The 22,322-nt window shown below is 30.4% G+C and overlaps 1 protein-coding gene across 5 annotated transcripts in view; it reads left to right on the top strand.

Annotated features, from left to right (window-relative positions):
* The window catches only part of LOC140040359 (diacylglycerol kinase beta-like), a 113,979-nt gene that overhangs the window by 70,295 nt on the left and 21,362 nt on the right, over nucleotides 1-22,322 (top strand). For 4 of the 5 annotated variants that reach the window (XM_072086238.1, XM_072086236.1, XM_072086235.1 and 1 more), the window contains 12 exons: nucleotides 5,848-5,988; nucleotides 6,728-6,946; nucleotides 9,835-9,884; nucleotides 10,042-10,116; nucleotides 10,720-10,839; nucleotides 11,735-11,852; nucleotides 14,609-14,700; nucleotides 16,839-16,874; nucleotides 18,986-19,105; nucleotides 19,682-19,780; nucleotides 20,458-20,517; nucleotides 22,178-22,288. In XM_072086238.1, coding sequence (XP_071942339.1) covers nucleotides 5,848-5,988; nucleotides 6,728-6,946; nucleotides 9,835-9,884; nucleotides 10,042-10,116; nucleotides 10,720-10,839; nucleotides 11,735-11,852; nucleotides 14,609-14,700; nucleotides 16,839-16,874; nucleotides 18,986-19,105; nucleotides 19,682-19,780; nucleotides 20,458-20,517; nucleotides 22,178-22,288 — 1,241 coding nt within the window. The remainder of the gene's footprint in view (nucleotides 1-5,847; nucleotides 5,989-6,727; nucleotides 6,947-9,834; nucleotides 9,885-10,041; nucleotides 10,117-10,719; nucleotides 10,840-11,734; nucleotides 11,853-14,608; nucleotides 14,701-16,838; nucleotides 16,875-18,985; nucleotides 19,106-19,681; nucleotides 19,781-20,457; nucleotides 20,518-22,177; nucleotides 22,289-22,322) is intronic. The other variant, XM_072086237.1, reaches the window with a different exon arrangement.

Here is a 22,322-nt window from a genome sequence, read left to right as displayed (position 1 = left end):
TGTCTACAACCTCTAAATTATTCTTATTTATTCTGTGCAACATATACCTGTTTCAATCACACCCACGCTAAATACATAGAGTAGTGTGTAATTTGAATTACATACAATTTACTAGGAAGATAAAAGCCAACTATTCACATTAGTAATACCGAATACAACCCATAAAGACCATTAGTGATTGTATCATCTGTTATATTTAAAATGTCTGCATCCACTATTTGGATGGCATATAACATGCCATATCCCCGTAAAAAGACCTTACTACATAAATAATCATGTGATTTATGTAACGAGCGCTTTCAAATAGAATTACATTAGTAAAAGAAACTATTCTTTTAAGTTGCCGCATTATGGTTAAAGCCTTTTCTACAACTTTGAATGGGTTTCCTTTTAAGTTGGTTGTCTTTTTAAGGTGACCTCCATTAAGATGAGCTTATTGATTGTAATCTAATTACAAAATTGGCATTAGTAGTAACTATAGATAAATTTTGTGGAAAATCTCAAACATTTAAACTAGAATTAAAGAAATTGATTCACAATATTCTTGAAGCACCCCAAGAAAAGGAGTGCGAGTGTAAGCTATCGGCTTGTACCCAAAATTTAGTGGTTAATCATTTCTGATTTTCCCTTAATATCAAAGAGTGGGCATCCTCTTATGTTATACTGTAGTAGTAGTAATCACATAAATCATTCAATATGACTATTAAAATTTATGTATCTCATAAAAATATGTTCTATTATACTATTATCTAATTTTAAATTCTATAAACAATCTTTCTTACAATATATTACATGCTATAAACGTTGCCTTATTCTTATGCAAGTAATCTTCTTGACTAATTAGCAAGGCTTTCTCATCCTAATATCTTGAGCATAATAAGTGATTGATTGAAATGGAACTGCTCTTCGTTAACTTTCTTCCTTAATTATACATGACAAGTGAAGATAAACTAACATTAGTCTGCGATTTGAAGAAAACTTTTTTTTTAAATTATTCCTCACTTTAATTTTATTCAAAATAATGCAAATTTAGTGTTTCATATGCTATTGAAGTATAGCATTTGCAAATAAATTCTTGTCATGTGCAATAAGGCTGTGAAATATTTACTACTACATATGCAAATTTCTGGTCATATCAGTTGATATAAATGCTTTCACAAGCCATTTTTAATCCTTTTTTAGTATAGTACAGTATTATTTCCTTCTTCAGAAGCTAGTTGTAACATAAACAAGCCAAACATTATCAACCAATACACATTATTTCCTTTTGGTATCACACATTGGGTACCACAAGCCTAACTTTATATACCAGTTATTGTTGATAACAGGATTAATGATGTTGTTTTAATGCCCCAGTTGTATATTCATGATTTATAAAACGCATTAAACATCGATCGCACTGGACTTATTTTGGTCAAATTAACCAAGTCGCCAGCTAAACTGACCAAGAAAAGTCCAAATCCAAACGTTGGCAACCATTCGCTAATGGTTAAAAAATTAACAAGGTCCAATATTAACTTTTACTGACCACTTCCTGCTCACATAAGGGCAGTAGAACTTACCATGGTCTCAGTAAAACCGCGTTAAATTTACCATCCTTCAAGTCCAGTGCAAAGAAGGCTTTGGAACGTAGACATTCTCTTCTATATGATAGAGTTTGATCACTGATGTGCGACCGCTACCCACCAAGGTGTAAATTGTAATAAACCCTGGATATTTAGAATTCTGACTGAGAAAATCATTTTTGTTTTGGCAATAGAGACGTCATACAATTTATTTTTCCAAATCCCTCTGGTTATACTATCTACTTCAAAAATCAATGTAAAAAATATATCAAAATTCAGTTTTACTGTAAAGATGATAAAATTATTAATGAATATATCATACTGTATTTATGTATGAAGAAGGAATGAATTTTTGTATAAAATATTTTTAATAAAGTATCATTACTGTATTTATGTATGCAGAAGGAATGAATTTTTGTATAAAATATTTTTAATAAAATATATCAAACTGTTTTGTAATAATATATCAACAAGTTTATACAGCGAAGCACTATATTTTGTACTTTAATGCATATGTACAATGATAAGGGATAAACATAAATTTACTATTAGATCGACAGATGACTTTTTTTCCATTGAAAATAGATAATTCTTTATTAAACTAATAACACTATTGATTTCTGTATCAAGGACTCATACTGGATAAAAGATAATGCATTTTTGAGGATATAAATATCGGTTAGCCACCATAATGAGCAATAGTATTGACTAGCAACATCTGTCAAAAACAAATTATCTTACAGGAATTTAGTAAACAAGTATATTATTAATATCAATCATTTGAACAATTGAGTCAAAAAAGTATAAAAAATTACCGTTATTTAATCATTAGCGGCCTTTAGTTATTACACCTTTTATATTTGCAGCTATATTTATTGGCAGTCTTTTATTATTTGCTGCCTTTAAATTGGTAGCCCTTTAATTATTTGAAGCCTTTTAATTATTTGCAGACTTTAAATTTTGTGTAAATATAAGTAAATTGTCCAGTTTAAAAACCATACATTTCCATTCTTAATTATTAGTTTAAATTATTTGTTTTTGAAAAAATTAAGGGTGTGCGAAATTAAGGCATATGGTATATAGCTTCGCCCTGATAATGATAAAGGTAGGTGGGCTGCAGCTGACCTGGTTGCGTTACACTCTCAGTATATTAAAGTCTTTAATATTGTTGTTTCCTTTGAAATTGTGCGTGGGCTGCAGACAGTCCCAAATTTGTCGTTATTCTTCAATGTTTCTTTGGCAGGGTTGTCAGGTCGGCTTTAGTGAATGTTAAATATATAAAAAAAAACTTTTTGTTTATTCATGAATATTTTATTTTAGATCATTCGTAAACCAATATGTAGCATAGTCATGCTTTTGAAATAAAACTGAAATAATGAATTGCGTTTATTGTTGATAAAATCAAAATAGAATCGTTTGTTAGATCTGACAAACGATTCTATTTTGATTTTATCAACAATAAATATGTCCATCAAAATTTGTAGTATTATATCAGTTGTATTTGATAGGAGAGTCGAAAATTTTTTTTTTTTATTGCTTGCTTGTCAATAAAACTTCCATTATATTAGATGTACCAGGTACAAACCTATATGGTTAGAAAGGACTACTTTATAAAGTGATTAAGCAGATGTAATATTACACTTACACATTTCTTAAATTTAAAAATATATATATTTCGGCTTCAAAACTCTATTCCAATATGGTTATTGTGTAGCCTGTGCATATAAGGAAAGCAATAGTTCTATTATAACTTATTAATTAATTGTTCTGTTTGTATAGCATCTTAAAAATGTATTATTTATTTAACAACTGAAATGACTAACTGGTAATTGGTAGACATTTGTTTGTGCCATAGATGACATTATTATAACACATGGTTAGTAGAGTAGAGTAACATAAAAATAAAGATTAGTTTATAAAATATGAAAGTGAAACCTACTGCAGTTTGAATGTCACACCCTGGTAGTGGGTGTTGTGTAGGAGTTGAACTGAAAAACAGTCGTTGATTTTACAGCTGGTCACCTAATGTACGTCATTTCTGAATCAACAGATTCTTTTTTATTGAGTTCCTGTAATTAGTTGACAATTTGGAAAGCTTATTTTCCTTGGACAATTATTAATAATCATGTTTTTTAAGAACACTGTGATTTTAACGCAATCAATTTTAGTTTGTCCACTCTTTACGAATTCCAATTTCGTGACGTATGAATGTAGTGAAATCCGCCGGGTGACATATAATAAAGTTATATTGTACATTAGATGTTATTTTTTATTAAGTGAGATGGTTTTAATAGTAAAATTAAAAATACAATAATACTGTACATCATGTTCTGTATTAGTATCGGAATGGAAAATGGTGAAAAACGTGTGTAGACCAAGTTTTGTCTCTTTCATATTATATATAGCTGGTATTTAAATTGGAATTCCTTCTATGTCTTTTACAAGTATGTTCAGACCTATAGTTAAGTACAACAACATGCAGTCTGTTGATTAGTGTGAATCACCTCTTATGTCACCAACCCGCATTTTGATAGATAAGCAAAAGAATCCAAATTAACAAGGACCATTATTATCAATGTAATTGTTACGATTCTATCTCTTAGATTAATCAAAATTTCCATTTAAAGAAAAAAGAAGTCAGAGTGACATGTTCGAACACATTGGCCATTCACTTCAGACTTTTCAGTCTATTAATATTTTAGTTATTAAGCATTAAATGAAGCCATATCTGTCTCTATCAGTCATAAAGTCAAAAGAGGTGGACCTAATTAAATTGTCTCAATTTAATCAAGGTTCTAGACAGTGTTTGGCTTAATAATGATGAAAAAATAATCATTTTGGCACACATGGCATGTCATACATATGTTTAAGCGACTCATCTAGTTTAAAGACAAAAATGAAAGAAATAATATCAACATAAACAAATAAACTAGAGACTTGGGGCAAGTATATTACTGGAGTGCTACATTTATGGACCTACTCAATCATAGTAAATCCGGCTTCATTTAAAACGGGAAAATGCCCAATTGGACAAACCATATCATTTAAAAATGAAATATATTAACTGCTTTTAAGGCAAGTAGAATCTTTAGTTCCTGTTCTGAATAAAGATTAAATTAAAACAGTAACTAAAAGGTTGATTTATAAGCTTAGTATGAGAAAAAGCTTTTTGTATGCTAATATTAACTAGTGGTAGAAGATAGGGCTTGAATTCAAGATGAAACAGTGGTCCTTTATTCACACATACTAGTTTAGTAATAGTAAAATAATAATGGGTTATGTTGCTATTAATGACTACCCATTTTGGATTACTGATGTACAATATTGTCATACTTGAACCATTGTGGCACCAATTGCACCCCATGGACATTAGGTATGAAAGGTAAAGGAATAACATTTTCAGAATGGCAAATGGATAGCACAATATTAAGTATGTGTGTAAACTTATTTCAATTCATCTCACGATTTAAAAGCCTTTAGGGTGCAAATTATTTGATAACAGTGCATTATAGCAGATTGTGAAAGTCATCAGTGTATTTTGCGTACACAATCAGATAATTATTCATTATAAACCCATTTTATGAGTTGTAAATACTTACCTATTTTGAATAAGTGATAATTTGTAAATTGTAATTTTAATTGTACTAAAGCTTTAAAATATATTTTAGATATTATTTTCTTAAGTTGAAGCAAATTTCAATGTGCCTTCTTAATCAATGATTAATAAATCACAGTTTATGAGGTGATATATTTTGTCATTGACGTCATCAAAATCTTTGTTAATGCCATTGTTTTTATTGTCAACACAATTGCTATTATCTCATCATCAGACCATGATTACAAGAAAATATACTGTTACTGTATATTAAAACTGTATTTAGTTATGCTTACCGTACACTTTCAGTAATAATGGTACATGGTATGATAAATGTTAAAAAGTTTGCAAAACAAATAATACAAATCAATATAAAAAGAATAAAAGTAAATCTAAATTAAGAGATTTTTTTTTAAAGATAGAAACATTATTAAAAGTTGATTGTTGTCATATTGTAGGTTATTCCATAACTTGGTAGAGTGGTATCGAACTGTTTACCTTGTGTACATATTATCTGTATATGGTTGTACTGTATATAAGCGCAAAAATGTATTTTTTAATTCAATTTATTGGGACTTTGTAAGGAATTTATCATCATAATTGTTATCGCAATATTCAAATTATTGTGAATTCATTTAAGTTATGTTGGTAAAAGTTAATCAAACATCTTGTTCTCATCTCTTAAAGGATCAAATATCGCTGACCCGCCTGTTTCACATTCGAGAAGCTCATCAAAGAAATCGAACGCATCAAATGGAACAACATCAGTACACCATGAACATACCTTGCAAGGACCAGATAGTAAGAGTGCCGACACGGACAAGAAAAGTAAGCATCTGATTTCAATCGAAACTTAATACATGCGAACATCTATTAATTAGACACTTTCGGGACTCACCAAAATGTTCCCTTAATAGGTGTATCTTTGCATGTATAGGTGTTAACAAATCTATTGCTTGTTTTCCGTTTTAAACTCTGTCCGTCACTATCAAACTTTATGTGACAAAAAGATGTGCCCATATATAGAAATGATGTTGTCATATTAATATCATATTTGAGCACATCATACTTTTATAGTTGATAGTGTAGACAGCTTTACAGGATAGTGTCCCATTTATAGGGTGTTCCATTTTCTTAAATTATAATCAGTGTGTGTCCTATTTATCTTTTAAAGAGAGCAATTGAAAGTGATATAAAGTTAAATCCATTTTACATTTTAATATTGTAATTTACAAGAATCTATTAATAACTTATTTTAAAGTGAGTTATCTATTCCTTTTCCTCCATCCTTGTCAATTGATCCAATATGGTTTTTTTTTTACTGCTAATGATGTTACAAAAATTCTTTCCTGTCATGTGTTTCAAAAGAAACGCAAATAATCATGTCTGTGCTCAAAATTTCTCAGTCATCTAAATTTGTTTTGTCCCACCCTTTTTACTTGCTAAAAATGTTCAGTTTTTTTTAAAATAAAGAAAAATTTCATTTACAAAAAAGCACTGAATTTAGGACCTCATCAAAATTTTGGTTTTGGGGCATCAGAAAAGTTGATTTTTTTATTGCTTTTAGGTAAACAGAAGAAAGGTTTATTTAGCTCAGTCCGAGTAAAACGGCACAAGAAAAAGAATTTAACAACTTCAGACACGGAAGAACAGATAGCCCCTCGGCCGCATCGATCGCAGCCTGGTGAACCAATGCCTGATGTAGAGAATCAAGTGGTCTTTATGAAAGACATCGTTTGTTATCTTTCACTCCTTGAACGTGGTAAACCAGAAGACAAACTTGAATGTAGGTTGTTAAATTAACTTTTCCAAAACCAGACATCGACTGGTCCAAAAATAACCCATAATATGATGGCAATCATGATGTCAATTATACCCGTAACAGCACATAAGCACATAAAACATCCATCTCACAATGTGGTTAAGCTTGGTTCCCACTAGCGACCGACGCAATGTAATTCAACCTACACAAAAATGTCCTTCCAATAATAATAATTTTCCCCGCCTGCGCGAATTTAATCATAGTGTTAAAATATACATATTGTTCGTTGTTTATTTCATGGGATAGTGTGTCCCTTATTTAGAATATACCCTGAATAGGGGTTGGCCATGTGTTACAACATATATTGTCCCTTGTTTATTTCATGGGATAGTGTCCCTTATTTAGGATATACCCTGAATAGGGGTTGGCCATAGTGTTACAACATATATTGTCCCTTGTTTATTTCATGGGATAGTGTCCCTTATTTAGAATATACCCTGAATAGGGGTTGGCCATGTGTTACAACATATATTGTTCCTTGTTTTTTCACTCTTATTCAATTATCCATTTTATTTGCATAGGCATACCCAGCACAAGATTTCCTCATCTTCTCGGGATTATGCCTTCCTCCATAGCCAATTTTCTTAAATTCACTTTTCTTTTGTATATCCAACAATCATCTATTTCATTTTTAATATACCTTACCATTTCTGTTTATTATTTTGTATTGTATTGCCATGGATGAAAATAAATGTCTTTTGAATTGAATTGAATTGAATATATTGTCCCTTGTTTATTTCATGGGATAGTGTCCCTTATTTAGGATATACCCTGAATAGGGGTTGGCCATAGTGTTACAACATATATTGTCTCTTGTTTATTTCATGGGATAGTGTCCCTTATCTAATAGGATATACCCTGAATAGGGGTTGGCCATTTTCTTAAAACATATTGTCCCATGTCATGGTATGGTGTCACCTTCGTAGGGGCTTCCTAGTTTTTTTAGTTTTATTTATTATGTATAAGTATTTTTTTATTTTTTTTCTGTCAGACATTTTGTAAGTAAGTGTGTTTTCTACTGACCTATGCGAAAACAACATTTGTAAAATATGTCTAACTTTAACTTAATTAATTACATTTTTGTATATATTCTGAGACTGATGTATATATATATGTTATATTATAGTACGTTGTATTTTCCTTCATTTATTTACTACATGAAAACATTTTTTGTAATATATTTGTAAATTTATATTTTAAGTTAGGGTGCCACAGATTAAAAGCTTTGCTTGCTTGTGGTTATCCTGTTTTTCACACTTTATTGTACTTAATCTTTTATTTATATCTTTAAGAATGTTGTGTGAAAAATAAAAGAATCAATCAATCAATCAATCAATCTGTATATTGATTTGTTTGTTATACAATTGTTTTTAGGTATTTATTCAAGTCTACAATTACTACTGTAAATTGTATTAGGTTTTTTTTAATTTTTTTTTTTTTGTTCAATGTAAGTAAATTATGTATTAGTTTAATTATCATTTAATACCTTTTATATGTTGTTGTTTATATTTGTATAGACGCACCACCGAAAGGTGTGTACCACTGATTCTAAAGTGAGTACCAATAAAATATTTTAAAAAAATATTCGTTTATCTGTTGGTGATGTGTGACAACTAAAATAGGAAATATAATCACATTAGGTGAAAGGTGATGTTGGGGCATATCCTATGACTTTACAACTTGCCTTGATTTCTTAGAAAGGTGAACATTGAAAAGGTCATATTCGCTGATTAGAATTCTCTTTTGTAATACTCAACTGTGTACAGGTCTTAGAATTACAACAAAATATACAAATTTAGCTTGATTTATTAGGAAATTTGTCAAGAGAAAATCTTCATTTTTCCAAACTATTTTTAGATGTTTTCTAATCTCAAATTGCATATTATTGCATGTGAGATTATTTACAATTTTTTTTTTGTATGCTTTATTAAATTATTATATAGGTATCTCAAAATTTAAGAAAGTGAAGAGTTTTTTTTTAGTGTGTTGTGGCGGTTGTTTAGGTGACAATAATTCAAAAACCATCATAGTATCATATTTATCACATCATCTTTTATTTTATATTATTACTAGATTTTTTTTAAATAAAATGTTCAATAATTAGTTACTATACTATAACTTTGGTTTATGTAAATATTAAAACAATATTTAATATAAGAAAATTGTCTACAATAAATTATAGAAGTTTCAGTGAATGCAAGTGTTTCTAGAATAAATATTTAGTTACCTATATTTTTATCATCGATGCCTTTGATATTTTACTATGGTAATAATCCCTTTATCATTTAATGAATATGGCATATTTTGAATGAGTTGGCACATTATTAGCAGGTTGTACTTGTGTCATTAAGGCAAACATTTTAGCATGTGTACTCAAATAACATTAGGGCACTCATCCATGTTCTTATTAAAGACTGGCTTTAATGGTCGCGTGCAATTATGCGTGGTAATCATTACCACGTTGCGGTGTATTATTTGCAAAGCGGAGTTATGTTGTAGGAATCTTGATGAATGTTTTGGTAATGTCATGTTGAACATAACAAATGTTTGATTTAATAAGCATTCCGACAACGAGATGAAGTTGTATACGGAACGTGCTTGCCTACTTAAATTCCAGGGTTCAAATCCTGTCCCACTCCCAAAGAGTTGTGTATATTTGTCTGTATGTTGTCCTGTGTGCAGATTAACATTAACTCAATGATTACATTTATTATTCTCAAATACATCTAAAGTCGAACAATGCTATTTAAAACGATTGATATATGATTCAATATCATCATTCTATTCAGTAGTTTTTTTGCTTTAGCTGAATGACATTTTAATGTTCTATAAATCTTGTTTGTGTTTTTCAGTTATGTTTCGTCTGTATGATACGGATGGTAATGGAATTCTAGATAGCACTGTAAGACACTTTAATTTTCATTCTCAGAGTTGTATACTTCTCATCTTTAAATTATTACTCAGTTAATGGTCATGGTCATAACCACAGCATTCTCTTCTCATAGCACAATGAATATTTTGCCTATAAAATGACCCATTTTTGTTTGTTTCTTCATCAGGAACTGGATTGTATTGTGAATCAAATGATGCATGTTGCAGAATACTTAGGATGGGACGTTACTGAGCTGAGACCGGTATGATAAGATCAATAGCCACGCCCAGAATACGAACACATTCAAAATATGATATAATAGATAAAAAAAAGATAAGAGTGACTTAAGAAAAACCAAACACTAGAATACTCAAAATTAGTTACGCCCACTTGTTCTACAAGGAATGACCACACCTAAATAATAGCCATACTCAGAGATAATACTAATTATCAAGAAATGGCAACTAGAACATACAGTCCTATACCACCCACTCACACATTATTGTCATACTTTCCAATACAAATACAATCAACTCTCCCAATACCGAACACCTTTGGGCTGGCAAATGTCTGGTTTTCTGGAAAGTCTTGTTTTCACAATGTGTTTGTAATGGTAAAAAATGAATTTGGGACCTTTTTTCCCTTAAGAAAAGTCTGATTTTGAGAGAGTTTTCCGGTTTTTAGAGAGTTAAAACCAGATAAAAATTATAATATTTGAATTTCTTTTGTGATATTTAGATGCCTATTTCAAGCACATAATTAGAACTATCTAATAATATCATAGGTTAATAAATAGATATTTCTAGTCTACTTTAGTCTCATTTAGTTTAATGATGTTTCACACACACGATATTTTCTGTTACAGATTTTACAGGATATGATGATTGAAATTGATTTTGATTCAGACGGGTATGTATCACTACAAGAATGGATTCGAGGGGGTACATCTACAATACCTTTATTGGTTTTACTTGGCTTAGATACAGTAAGTTTTGGGGCCACATTTATAATAGTTATAAGTAATCCAACGTTCAACTCACTGTGCCACACGCCCTCATTCAACAATAAGGAGCTTTGGATTTGTTAATTATACGTTGTCACTTGGCTCTGTGAAATCAATTTTGAGTTTTTTTTACTTTTGTAGTCCCAAAAAAGTTTCAAATGCATTTTTATGTGATAACAAAATCCACGGTTGTCATATGGTCCGGTGACTTGATAAAAATTGAAAAGAAAACGCAAAATATGCAAATAATACCTCAATATGATACTATGATAGTAGTCCTATGTAGTTGCAACATCAAAAGCTTTCAAATTCCTGACTTTAGAGTAATGTTTTACATACAAATAATGTTTTTCATGCCTATTGTTGTGTTGTTGAGGTTAATATTAATGCTATATTTCAAAAGACATGCCTATGCATTCACTGACAAGCCTTCAAATTCCATTGGACTTTAACATTCCAACATCAGCTTAAAAGATTACAATGTCTGAGCAGTAAAATTTGTTTAAAAAAATATTTTAAGAATAGTTAATTAAAGGCAGAAATGATTCATTTTTAATATACTGTAAACAATAATAATAAAGCACATGAAACAAGTTTTGGAAATATATTTTAGTTACAGTCACATGATTATCTTAAGATTTGGCAAAATTGATTTCTAAACTTATCTAAAGATATTTACTTTACCACACGTCATATACAATAATTTATATTATTTGAATTAGCCTAATGTGCATACAAATTCAACTCATGTTTCATAGTTGTCCAATCCATTTACCACAGTTTTTTGTTACATAAGTGTGTTATCATTTTGCTTCGTTATGCAAATATCAGCCTTATAATTTCTTGTTTGTTTTTTCTCCAATTTCTCTATTTCTAGAATGTGAAAGATGATGGCAATCACATTTGGAAGTTGAAACATTTTAGCAAGCCAGCCTACTGTAATTACTGTTTAAATTTGTTGGTTGGTCTAGGCAAACAAGGCCTCAGTTGTACCTGTGAGTTATCATAATAGTTTAAATTAGTTGCTTTACTAAAGAAACCCTACTAATTCAATAGAACCCGTATTAAGGGATACATTTGGACCCAACATCTCATTCAAAGCTACCCTGAATAACTGAAGTGTTTGTTTCACAGAAAAGGGGTCCCTTTAATAGGTAGGTCCCCTGAATAAGGCTGTCCCCAAGGTGTACTGCTTTATTCATTGTGTGCTGCTTTATTCATTGTGTGCATGTGGAGATATTGGGATGCGTGTTCTCGTTCATCGACACAGGTTTGATGGTTTCTAGGACTAACTGTCTAGGAATGTTTCGATTTACCTGACCTAACCATATTTTCAACATCACCACACTGCACAGCACTAAATCTATTTTTGTTCACTGTCATGTGAGCAAACAAATAATTATCACTCTTCGGAGATAAAAATGATGATAACCATTTTTTTATTATCTTATTTGAAAAGATTATGTTTAAAACCCTACTTTCATAATATACACTCATGATGCATTATGTAAACACGATCACTTTAAAAATGATTAGATAACGACTGTATTCACTACCAACATGACCTTAGCTGGAAAAGTCGATTAACGTCATCAAATTAACGTCTTTTGCTAAAGATGCTGATTTCTTTGCTAAGTCAATTAACATTAATTAGAACCATATGGTGACAGTGTCTTCTACTAACATCTGGAGATTCATGATATAAATGCATTACATTGCGTGGGATATAAAAAAAACAATGTGTTTGTTCAGTTCGTCTATATGAAACTATTTTGAAAAGGGCGATGACAAAAATCAAACATCTAAATATAAAGCTCGCATTACAACATTATTAGTTGTCAATTGTAATTCCTATAAATAAATTTAATTAAATTCTATCAAAAACATTATACAATAGCTTCAATGCTAATACTCAGGGCTGAGCGAACCCACTTGCCCGACGCCCGGAAAAGGGTTTTTTACGGTCGGACAACCACATTTGACGTATCCTCTTGTCCCAGGACAAGCACTTTTGAAATTCAGGAAATCAAAACTAAGAGCACAGAAAACCATGTCCCAACACAATTAGCCATGTGCATTAACAAAAATAGCAAGCTTCTTCAAAGCACATTAAACCCAGTGCATTTAATACTGATACTTTAACACTGATTGGTCAATGACCTGAGTCACATCATTATAGATTACACGATTTTCTATTTGGGGAGGTAATTAAAACATTTTTGGACCATGCAGTGGTTGAGACATAGATTAACTGGGTAATTAAAAAATGCCCAGTCAAAAAGAACCCCCGTAATTAATGGACTCTACCAGGTATTGTTGATCAAAAATACCATGCATCAACATGGAGGCTGTTCATCTATATCAAACTATTTTGAAAAGGGCGATGACAAAAATCAAACATCTAAATATAAAGCTCGCATTACAACACTATTAGTTGTCAATTGTAATTCCTATAAATAAATTTAATTAAATTCTATAAAAAACACTATACAAACAATAGCTACAATGCTAATACTGTACTTAGTATTTGTCACTGTTTTTTTATTGTACCTATATTGTAATAAAATAAATACAGAAAACATATAAATAAAAATTGATAAATAAAATTAAATAAAATGTTTGCTTATCAATTTAAGGATACTTAGTTCGAATCCTGCTAAAGTCCCAAAATTGTTATCAATGCCAAATAGACAGTCTATACAGTAATTTGAGTCTTTAAAATTATTTATTTTTTTAAAAAGGACACTATTTCTGACGTAATATGTGTCACATGAATGTTCTTAATCAGGTTTAACCTATTAACCAGTCAGAATGTTAATATAACATTAAAATGAAACAACTTAAATGGCTAATCAAATATTTTCATTAGTACATTCAGTTATATGTAATCACACTGTCAATAATATAGAGTGCTCTCTGATTAATTAATTAAAATAATGAAACGTTCGTGTTCTAGATAAGGTCATTGACATTTAAAATGTCATCTCAATATTGGCAGGAGTAAAGAAAAAATTTTTTTTTGTTTTTAGCTTTCTTGTGGCATGGTTTCTTCTGTTAGTGTCATTTTAAATTAGGCCCAAAAAAAATAATAGTTTGTTTGCTGTCATCCGACGCCCCTAGTTTCGCCAAAAATTTGGGGCGGAGATAAGAAAAAGGTTTTTTTTTTACATTGAGGGCGCTTTTAAAAAAAAAGTTTTTTTATGATTTTTTTTGGCCGAAAAGGTGTAAAAATCGAGTGTGCGAAGATGAAACAATAAAAATAATAACGTAGCGTATATTTCGGTGTATAATCGCACTTTTGACATGCAAATTTAACCTCTAAATTAAGGGTGCGTCTTATACACCGGGCCTAACGCGCCCAAAACAGAATTAAAGTGTGAAACAAATTATGAATAGATGTTTGAGCTCGTTGTTTTTTCAGTGTGTTTTGTTACTCTCAAATTCGCGTACAATTAACAGAGAAATTAACATTAAAAAAAAAAAAAAAAAAAAACTTTTTAAAAACTTGACAGCAAACAAACAATTTTTTTTTTTAGGCCTTATGACTTTACATGACTCTCATCCTCTTCCTTAACAAAATAATTAACTTTTCGTTGGTGTCTACATCCTCTTTTGCTTTATACAGTATTATCATATTTTATAATATTACACACAATGTTGTTATGTACTTTTGTGGAAATTTGAAATTGAAACTAAAGCAAATTGTATTAAATTATTTGAATTTTAATGAATGTTCTATTTTTTTTTTCAGTTTGTAAATACACCGTGCATGAACGATGCGTAAAGCACGCGCCAGCAACGTGTATCAACACGTACATGAAGTCCAAGAAGGCAGGAGCAGTTGTAAGTTAGCGTATATTAAAACAGAATTATACTATGCATATAAATGTATTTAACAAAAGCTATTAATACATGCTTTCACACTTAATTCACTACAGTTTCTTAATTGTAATTTTTTTTTCTCAAAATGTTAATGTTTTTCAAAGAATCAATGTCTGCAAAATTTCTGTTCTATCTAATTAACAACATATGTATATTTTTTTACATATTCACATAAAATATAATAAATTAAGTCGTATTTATCAAATTTAATTAAATTAATTTGTACAGCAGCATGGACATTAAAACATACAATCATCTGTTACCTTTTGTGTCCTCCATTCACACAGCAGGTACCTACAACAAATGTCCAACTCTCCATACTGACAATGTATAACTGTAATTAATATATTAATCCAAAGGTAAATTACTAAAAAAAAGGGACAATACTGTGGGTATCAATTCAACATTTAAATTCAACATTTAGTTTCTATCAATGGTAAAACCAATCCAATAAAAAAAGTGGTAATATATAATGAGACACTACAATATCATTAATAGAGGATCTTGCAAGAAGATATTTCTTGTCATGCAAGACCCATAAACGAAAAAAAAAAAAAATACATTTGTATAATTATAATCAGTGGCATGATCTCAATGGAGATACAAAACGATAAAGTAAAAGTGGCAAAAAAATTAGCAGAGCTTTAATGCAACACTAGCCCTTCATCATCGTAATACATAACAAATTATACCTGTATGATTGTTCATATTAATATTAGTAATATAAATATTTAAGTACTAATTTAACTTTTCTGCTAATACTCGATGATTAACTCTTTTGATGATTTTGTTTTTGGGATGAGATAAGGCGCTTTGTTAAAAGTTTCATAGAAATTAAATATAAAAAGTTGTGGATTGACCAATTTTTCATGAAAATTTCTAAAAATGTTGGGGTGAAGATGCTAATTCTATGCATTTATAACATTTATGATAATATGTCCTCCAATGCATACTGGCGTATTTAACATCATGTAGTGGGCCCTCTATTAAATGTAGGTGTGTTTTATTTTGTTAAAAATTTATATTTTATTCCAAAATAAACTGTTCATTATTTTAGAATTTTGTGAAAATAGCTAACAAGTATAACCCGTCTTTTGGCACATTAATGGCAAAAAGATCTTTAAAATTTAAATATTTAATCACCATTATTTTAATCTTGGGCATTATATCAACATTATACACATCGACTCAAAAGTACATACTTAATCTAACAGTGGGTGGTACTTAGCATACATACATCTACAGATATATTTATTTATTCTACACATGTATTTATCATTTATATTTCATACATTTCATGTATTTATTGACTATATTATTCAGTTATTCACTCATTTGTAACTCTACATACAAATAGGTTATTAAATTCAATTCTTTTTAAAAATAATATTTGCTTTTAAATTATTCTTAATATGCTGTACTGATTTTTTAAATTGTTTGTTGGTCCTTCAATTGTAAAAATTTCTCTGTTGCAAATGTTTCTATGTTGCTGCCATAGAGTTGTATTAAAAACACTAGACACTCTCCCAATCACCCAAAATTTAAAATGGCTGGGTTTCCGGAAAAATGTTCATAATACTATTTTTCGATTGTAGTGGGAAAGAACTTTTGAACCTAAAGTTTGTAAAGTTCTGTTGAATTAAAAAACATCCTTATTTCTGACTGCCCTTGTTATTCCAAAAAACCCATTAAAAGCAACCTTTTCTTTATTCTCGTCCTAGGGATTTCCCCTTCCAAATACCTTATAATCAATACAAATGGTGTTACTAATAACATTAAAGTAATCCATTCAAAGAGCTCTAGAGAAATAATAATAATATAATATCTACAAACCGTAGACACATGTATGCCATAGTTTTTTTAATATGAAACAATCTCATTTATTATAAATTAGATTTTAATACAATACAAACAAAAAATACTAAATGTAAGATCTGACTACGAGTACAGTTCTACAGAGAATATATCAATCTGGCAAAGGAATTTTACCCCGGGGTGGGCTTATACCCGCATTAATACAGATTTTGACTCTAGTATGTTTTATATACAATTCTATGATGGTAATGTGTTCTTTACTCTATTGTTACTTGTACCCTTAGCAGTCATCCAACAGCCTCAGTGGCCAGGAAACTTCGGTAGGTGTTATTCTTCTGGCCGTTACAGTTAAATATTAGACACTTGTGTTTTTCTAACTATATATATATATTTTTCCAATTGTGTAAATTGTCATAGTATTTATCATTTTAATTGTCATCTTTATGTTAGATTTCTGTTCATCATTGCATGCGTCATATGTTTGTTATTTAAAAGAAAATATTTTACAGTTAATTTATATTTTACTTGTGATTTTAATTGTTGTACTTTATTCTTTCTTACTTATTATTTATTTATATAGTCTATATTTTGTTGTGACAGTATTTTTTTAGTATGCATTAGTTTGTTAACCTTTTGGTGGTAGAATAATAACCAAAATGACAAATATTTGATATATCTGCACTATAAATTAGAAATGGTAATTAATATTGGAAAGAGATATTGAATTTCACAAACACATTTGATTAATACACTTTGTAAACAGAAGAAACATTCATAATGCAAATATGGTGTAATATAATTAACGCGGGTGAACCATCTGGGCTTGGAGACAACAGGTTTCAGGTCATTAAGGTTCCATGGCTTTGTTTGCACATGCTCTGTGGGGAATGGTGTCAACTTAAATAGAGTTGGTGTTTCATGTCATAGAGGAGAAGTATTGGTTAAAATAGAATACAGTAAACACATTCATGGTTCTTTTCTATTAATAACCAGGGACCTATGTGGTCTATTTGATTATTATCCAGGGACCTACTTTTCTTCTTGCACATTTCTGCCTTTTAGACAAATGTGCCATGTCAATAAAACTTGACATTTGCTAAGATTTAAAGCAAAGTATCTTTTTTTCCAAGTTGTATCAATTAAAAACAAGTTATTTTCTTCTCCAGATACTAATTCTTTTCCTCTTCTTTATCTTTTCTCCTACATTTAAATTCTGTATTTCATCTTTTCTTATCTTGCTTTCTTCCCCTCCTTTTCTAAATTATACACTGGGGTGTGGCATGCTCAGTTAATCACATCAAAGCTTGGTTCCCACTAGCGACGCAACGCAAAGACAAAACGTAAAGTAAGTGATTTGACCAATCACAAGGGATGGATTATTCATTTTATTGGTCAACTCGTTTGCGTTGCTCGTACGTCATTGTGTTGCATCACAAGTGGGAACCACGCCTTAGTAGACATTCGTAATGTTGTAAACCCTTGGTTGTTTGTTTCATGTTTCCTACATTTAAAAATAAAGCATTTAGTTCCGATGCTTTTATTTCTAAATGTGTATGCAAACCTTTTTATGATTGTGTAAAAAGGTAATTTACAATAGGTGTCTTTCTGATCATTTTAGCATTGATCAATTATTATTCAGGAATTTAATACAGATAAACTGTATTTTATCCTTCACAGAATGTAATCTTAAACTATAGTAACAATATTTTTGTAAAATAAAACATTAATATAGATGAACAAACTGTTGTTTTAAAATTGAACTATAATTATTTGTTATGATATCATTTTCCTAAAGAAAAAAATATCTATTATTTTAAGCACCCCCTGGATCTGCCCTTAATTATCATAATCTTGATTCACAACTTTCTGGCTTGTATCTAAGTACAGTTTAATGTGGGTTTATTGTGCCATATTTTAGCATGTTTTTATATCTGGATAGTTGCAGTGTATGACTGAGTTGCATGACCCATTATGATTAAAAGTTTTATTGTTTTACCTTATCAATTTTAAGTTTACCTTTCACAAAATTGGAATGCCGTAAGTTCTGTCTATCTTTAGAAAAAATAATAGTGATCTTATTATTTTTTAGAAATCTTTTCTTCATAAATTATTGAAGAATAAATTAGTTATACATCTGCAACTTAATTTTAGTGTGTATATAGTAATAGCAATCGTACTTAATAAGTTTGGGTGAGACTCGATCTTCCAGATCATACCTCTAGAGCTTCCAATAGGGTTAGATTCAAGCCCAAGGAAGTGGGTACTGAGCAAACAGGAGTAATGATTTTAATTCTCATCCTGATATCAACATGGTTTTTTAGAGTGATTATTTTATTTGAATATTATTTAGAACATTAATATAACATGACATGAATCAGATGAATTATTTAAAGTGTTAATTAGTTATTTATAATGCATTTTATTTTATCAGGAGGTAATGACCCATCATTGGGTGGAAGGAAATTGCCCAGGTAAATGTAGCCGCTGTAAAAAGTCAATCAAGAGTTACAATGGCATTACTGGAGTACATTGTAGATGGTGCAAGATCAGGGTAAGTCATCATAAAGAAGAGATACTTTCGGGACAACACAACAAACTGTTAATAGGAGTGTCCCCTGAATAGGGATTGCCCTTAATTCATTTCATGGGTAAGTGTCCCCTTAATCAGGATGATTGCACAAAATTCATTTCATGGGAAAGTGTCCTTTTAATAGGTATGCTCTCCTGTTCATTTCATGGGTAAATTTCCCCTTAATCCAGAGGATTTCCCCAAATTCATTTCATTGGGAAGTGTCACCTTAATCGTGGTGATTGCACGAAATTCATTTCAGGGGGTAGTGTCCCTTTAATAGGGTGATTGCCCCCAAATTCATTTCATGGCGAAGTGTCCCTTTAATAGTGGTGATTGCCCCCAAATAATTTCATAGGCAAGTCACACAGTAAACATTTTAAAACCATCTTGATTCCTAAAAGCACTGTATGCACTATTTTTTTGTTTTTGAACCACACCCACATCTTTAAAACCCCACCCCTTATAGACATTTCTAGCTACACCCCCTGCAATAATAGTCATATATCATGTAATTGCACTTTACTGTCTATCTAATTGTTGTTTGTTTACTTTCAGCTACACGATAAGTGTAAATCTCATGTAAAAACAGAATGCAATATGGGTGAATTCAAAGATCATATTTTACCACCTACAGCTATCTGCCCAGCAGTACTAGTAAGCATGGTCACCTTTATTTAAGTTACAGCATCTGACTATCAACCGTAGCTATTTATAATTATTTTGACGCAGTGATGTAGCCAGTTTTCGCAAGAAAAGGAACAATCTCTGTTCAAGCCACTGGGTTGTCAAAGGCCTCTGTGAAAAATTGGTGGTTACAGTCCTGTGACGTAGGGATTTTTTAATGTAGGTTTTATTATTAATAATTTTGGAAGAGGACAGTTTCCTGTCTTCACTGACTTCAGAATTCGGAGAGTTGACTATAATATATTTATAGCAGTTAATATTATTATTGAAAACATATAGAGGGCAGCATATATGATATCATTATCATGACATTATTTTTTTATTACACTATCAAATTTTATTTGACAAAAAAATGTGATTTGCCCATATATGGACATGATGATGTCATATCACTACCATATATGGGCATATCACTACCATATTTGGACACATCACACTTTTTTTTGTTAAACTAGTTTTGATAGTGTAGACTGGGCTTTTTATTATATAACGTGAGCCCTCAGAGCTGGCATCCTTGAAAATCAGTAGCTTCATCATTATATTTTTAAGATTTTTAATTTATACTGTTGACTAACTAATTTCAAACCGTGTTATATGTTTGACTTGAATAACATAATAAATGTTGAAATAATGGTCTATTTTCATAGGGACGTGTTAATTCACTGAAAAAAAGTGGTGGCCTAAACAAACAAACAAGTTGTATAGAGGTAAATATCTAAGTTTTATACATTTACTTGTTACTTGTTTGCATAACTATCCCCATTATTGGGGACATTTCGACGTCATTGACATTATGTTGACATAGCACAACAATGAGAGACATTAATTTTGATGAGAAGGTCATGGAACACTAATTAAAACAACTAAAAACCTAGGACCTGTAACCCTAGGTAGGGACCCTGACGGGTACTCTCCCTCCGGGTCAAAGAGATCCCGAAACTCATCGGTGGGCAGAGGCGCTCATCTCCCTGTTCAGGACTATTCCTGATGATTACCCAGCCTAATTAACTTTAAAGCTGTCATTTTGTGAATTAATCTAAGACTGAATTATTTTTTTTAAATAGCAACAATTAACTATATATTGAATATTTTTACAATAAATTTAGCACTGTAATGGAATTCTCATTCCACTTCTATTTAGAAGTATAAAGATGGTTTCTGTTCTGCAAATTTATCATGTCATAGGTTATGGTATCATTTAAAGATGTCCCCAAAAGCATGAAAATTGAAGATGAAAAAAAATAATTCTTCAAAGTTTATCCTTAAAAGTAATTTGCTCTACACCATCATACACCAGGGAGGTATAAAAATAAGATAGCTCTCTGCATACACAATTTAACCAAATACATTTATATATACTGTGAACTTTAAAGCTGTCATTTTGTGAATTAATCTAAGACTATTGAATTATTTTTAAATGAACTAAATGAACCAGCTTAATATTTTATGGTACCCAGATATATTTGACCCTCGTTTAAGCATTGCATTCATGGACAAGTCAGATTTAACTGATCTGGCTTAAAAACCTATAGTCTTATTACGTAGAAGTAATATGCTTTTTTTTTTTTATATTTTAAAGATGATTTATTTTTCATGTTGTCTTAAATTATTACCAAGAGTTAATAGTATGACTATTTAACTGCATAAGCACTTATTAAAAAGCTTATACATTATGGTTTCTGTTATAACTTGATGCGGTCTTTTAATAAGCCGTAACAAACTGAATAAAATAGTAATCCCAAAGACATTTCACAAGCCTCACAAAATATTCTTTTAAATTAATATAGATATTTCTATATGATCAGGTTGGACATGTGACCCATTTTTATGAGACAGGTCATCTTTTAATAGGCTATACATACAACATTCTTTTTAGTTCATTTATTATTACTTTGTCCTGGCAGTAATATTTAATTTCATTTTTGCTTCAAAAACTATTAGCTTCTTATGATGTTTTTATTTACTGTATATGTTTCAATGAACCATTGTAATCTAGCTATTGTATTAAGGTGCTTTTGAAAATTTGAAGTTGTGTGAGCAAGCATGATATTGAAAAAGAATTGGAAAGAATTGGCTGATGATTGAATTTTCTACTTCAGATTATCAATTCTAACGTGTATTTTTTATGAAATGCTTAACAATTCCTGCTTTGAAAACACTTTAATATAAAAAATATGTGGGTGGTTGCCCACTATAGGGTGTGGTTCTCAGACATTTCCAATACATTATAGGGATGATTGAATTTCTTCTTTTCGTAAATGATTCTCTCTTCGGAGAGAGAGAAGGCTATTATTTGTTTACCCTGGTAAGCAGCACTCATAGACTTATCACTATATAAAATAAGGATTACTTAAATTTCTTTTACAGGAAAGAAAGATGGCTACAAACAAAGATAGTTCAGCATCCGAAGATAGTGAAACCTCTCGTCGTACAGTATCACGGACAGATTCAATGTCTGTAGATGGACAAGGATTACAGGTAAGTTGACCGACAGGAGGTTGGTAACCAGAGG

The sequence above is a fragment of the Antedon mediterranea genome, chromosome 2 (assembly GCF_964355755.1).
Source record: "Antedon mediterranea chromosome 2, ecAntMedi1.1, whole genome shotgun sequence".
Classification (NCBI taxonomy): Eukaryota; Metazoa; Echinodermata; class Crinoidea; order Comatulida; family Antedonidae; genus Antedon; species Antedon mediterranea.
Note: the sequence above shows the minus strand (reverse complement) of the source record. Positions and strands in the feature narration are given on the sequence as shown.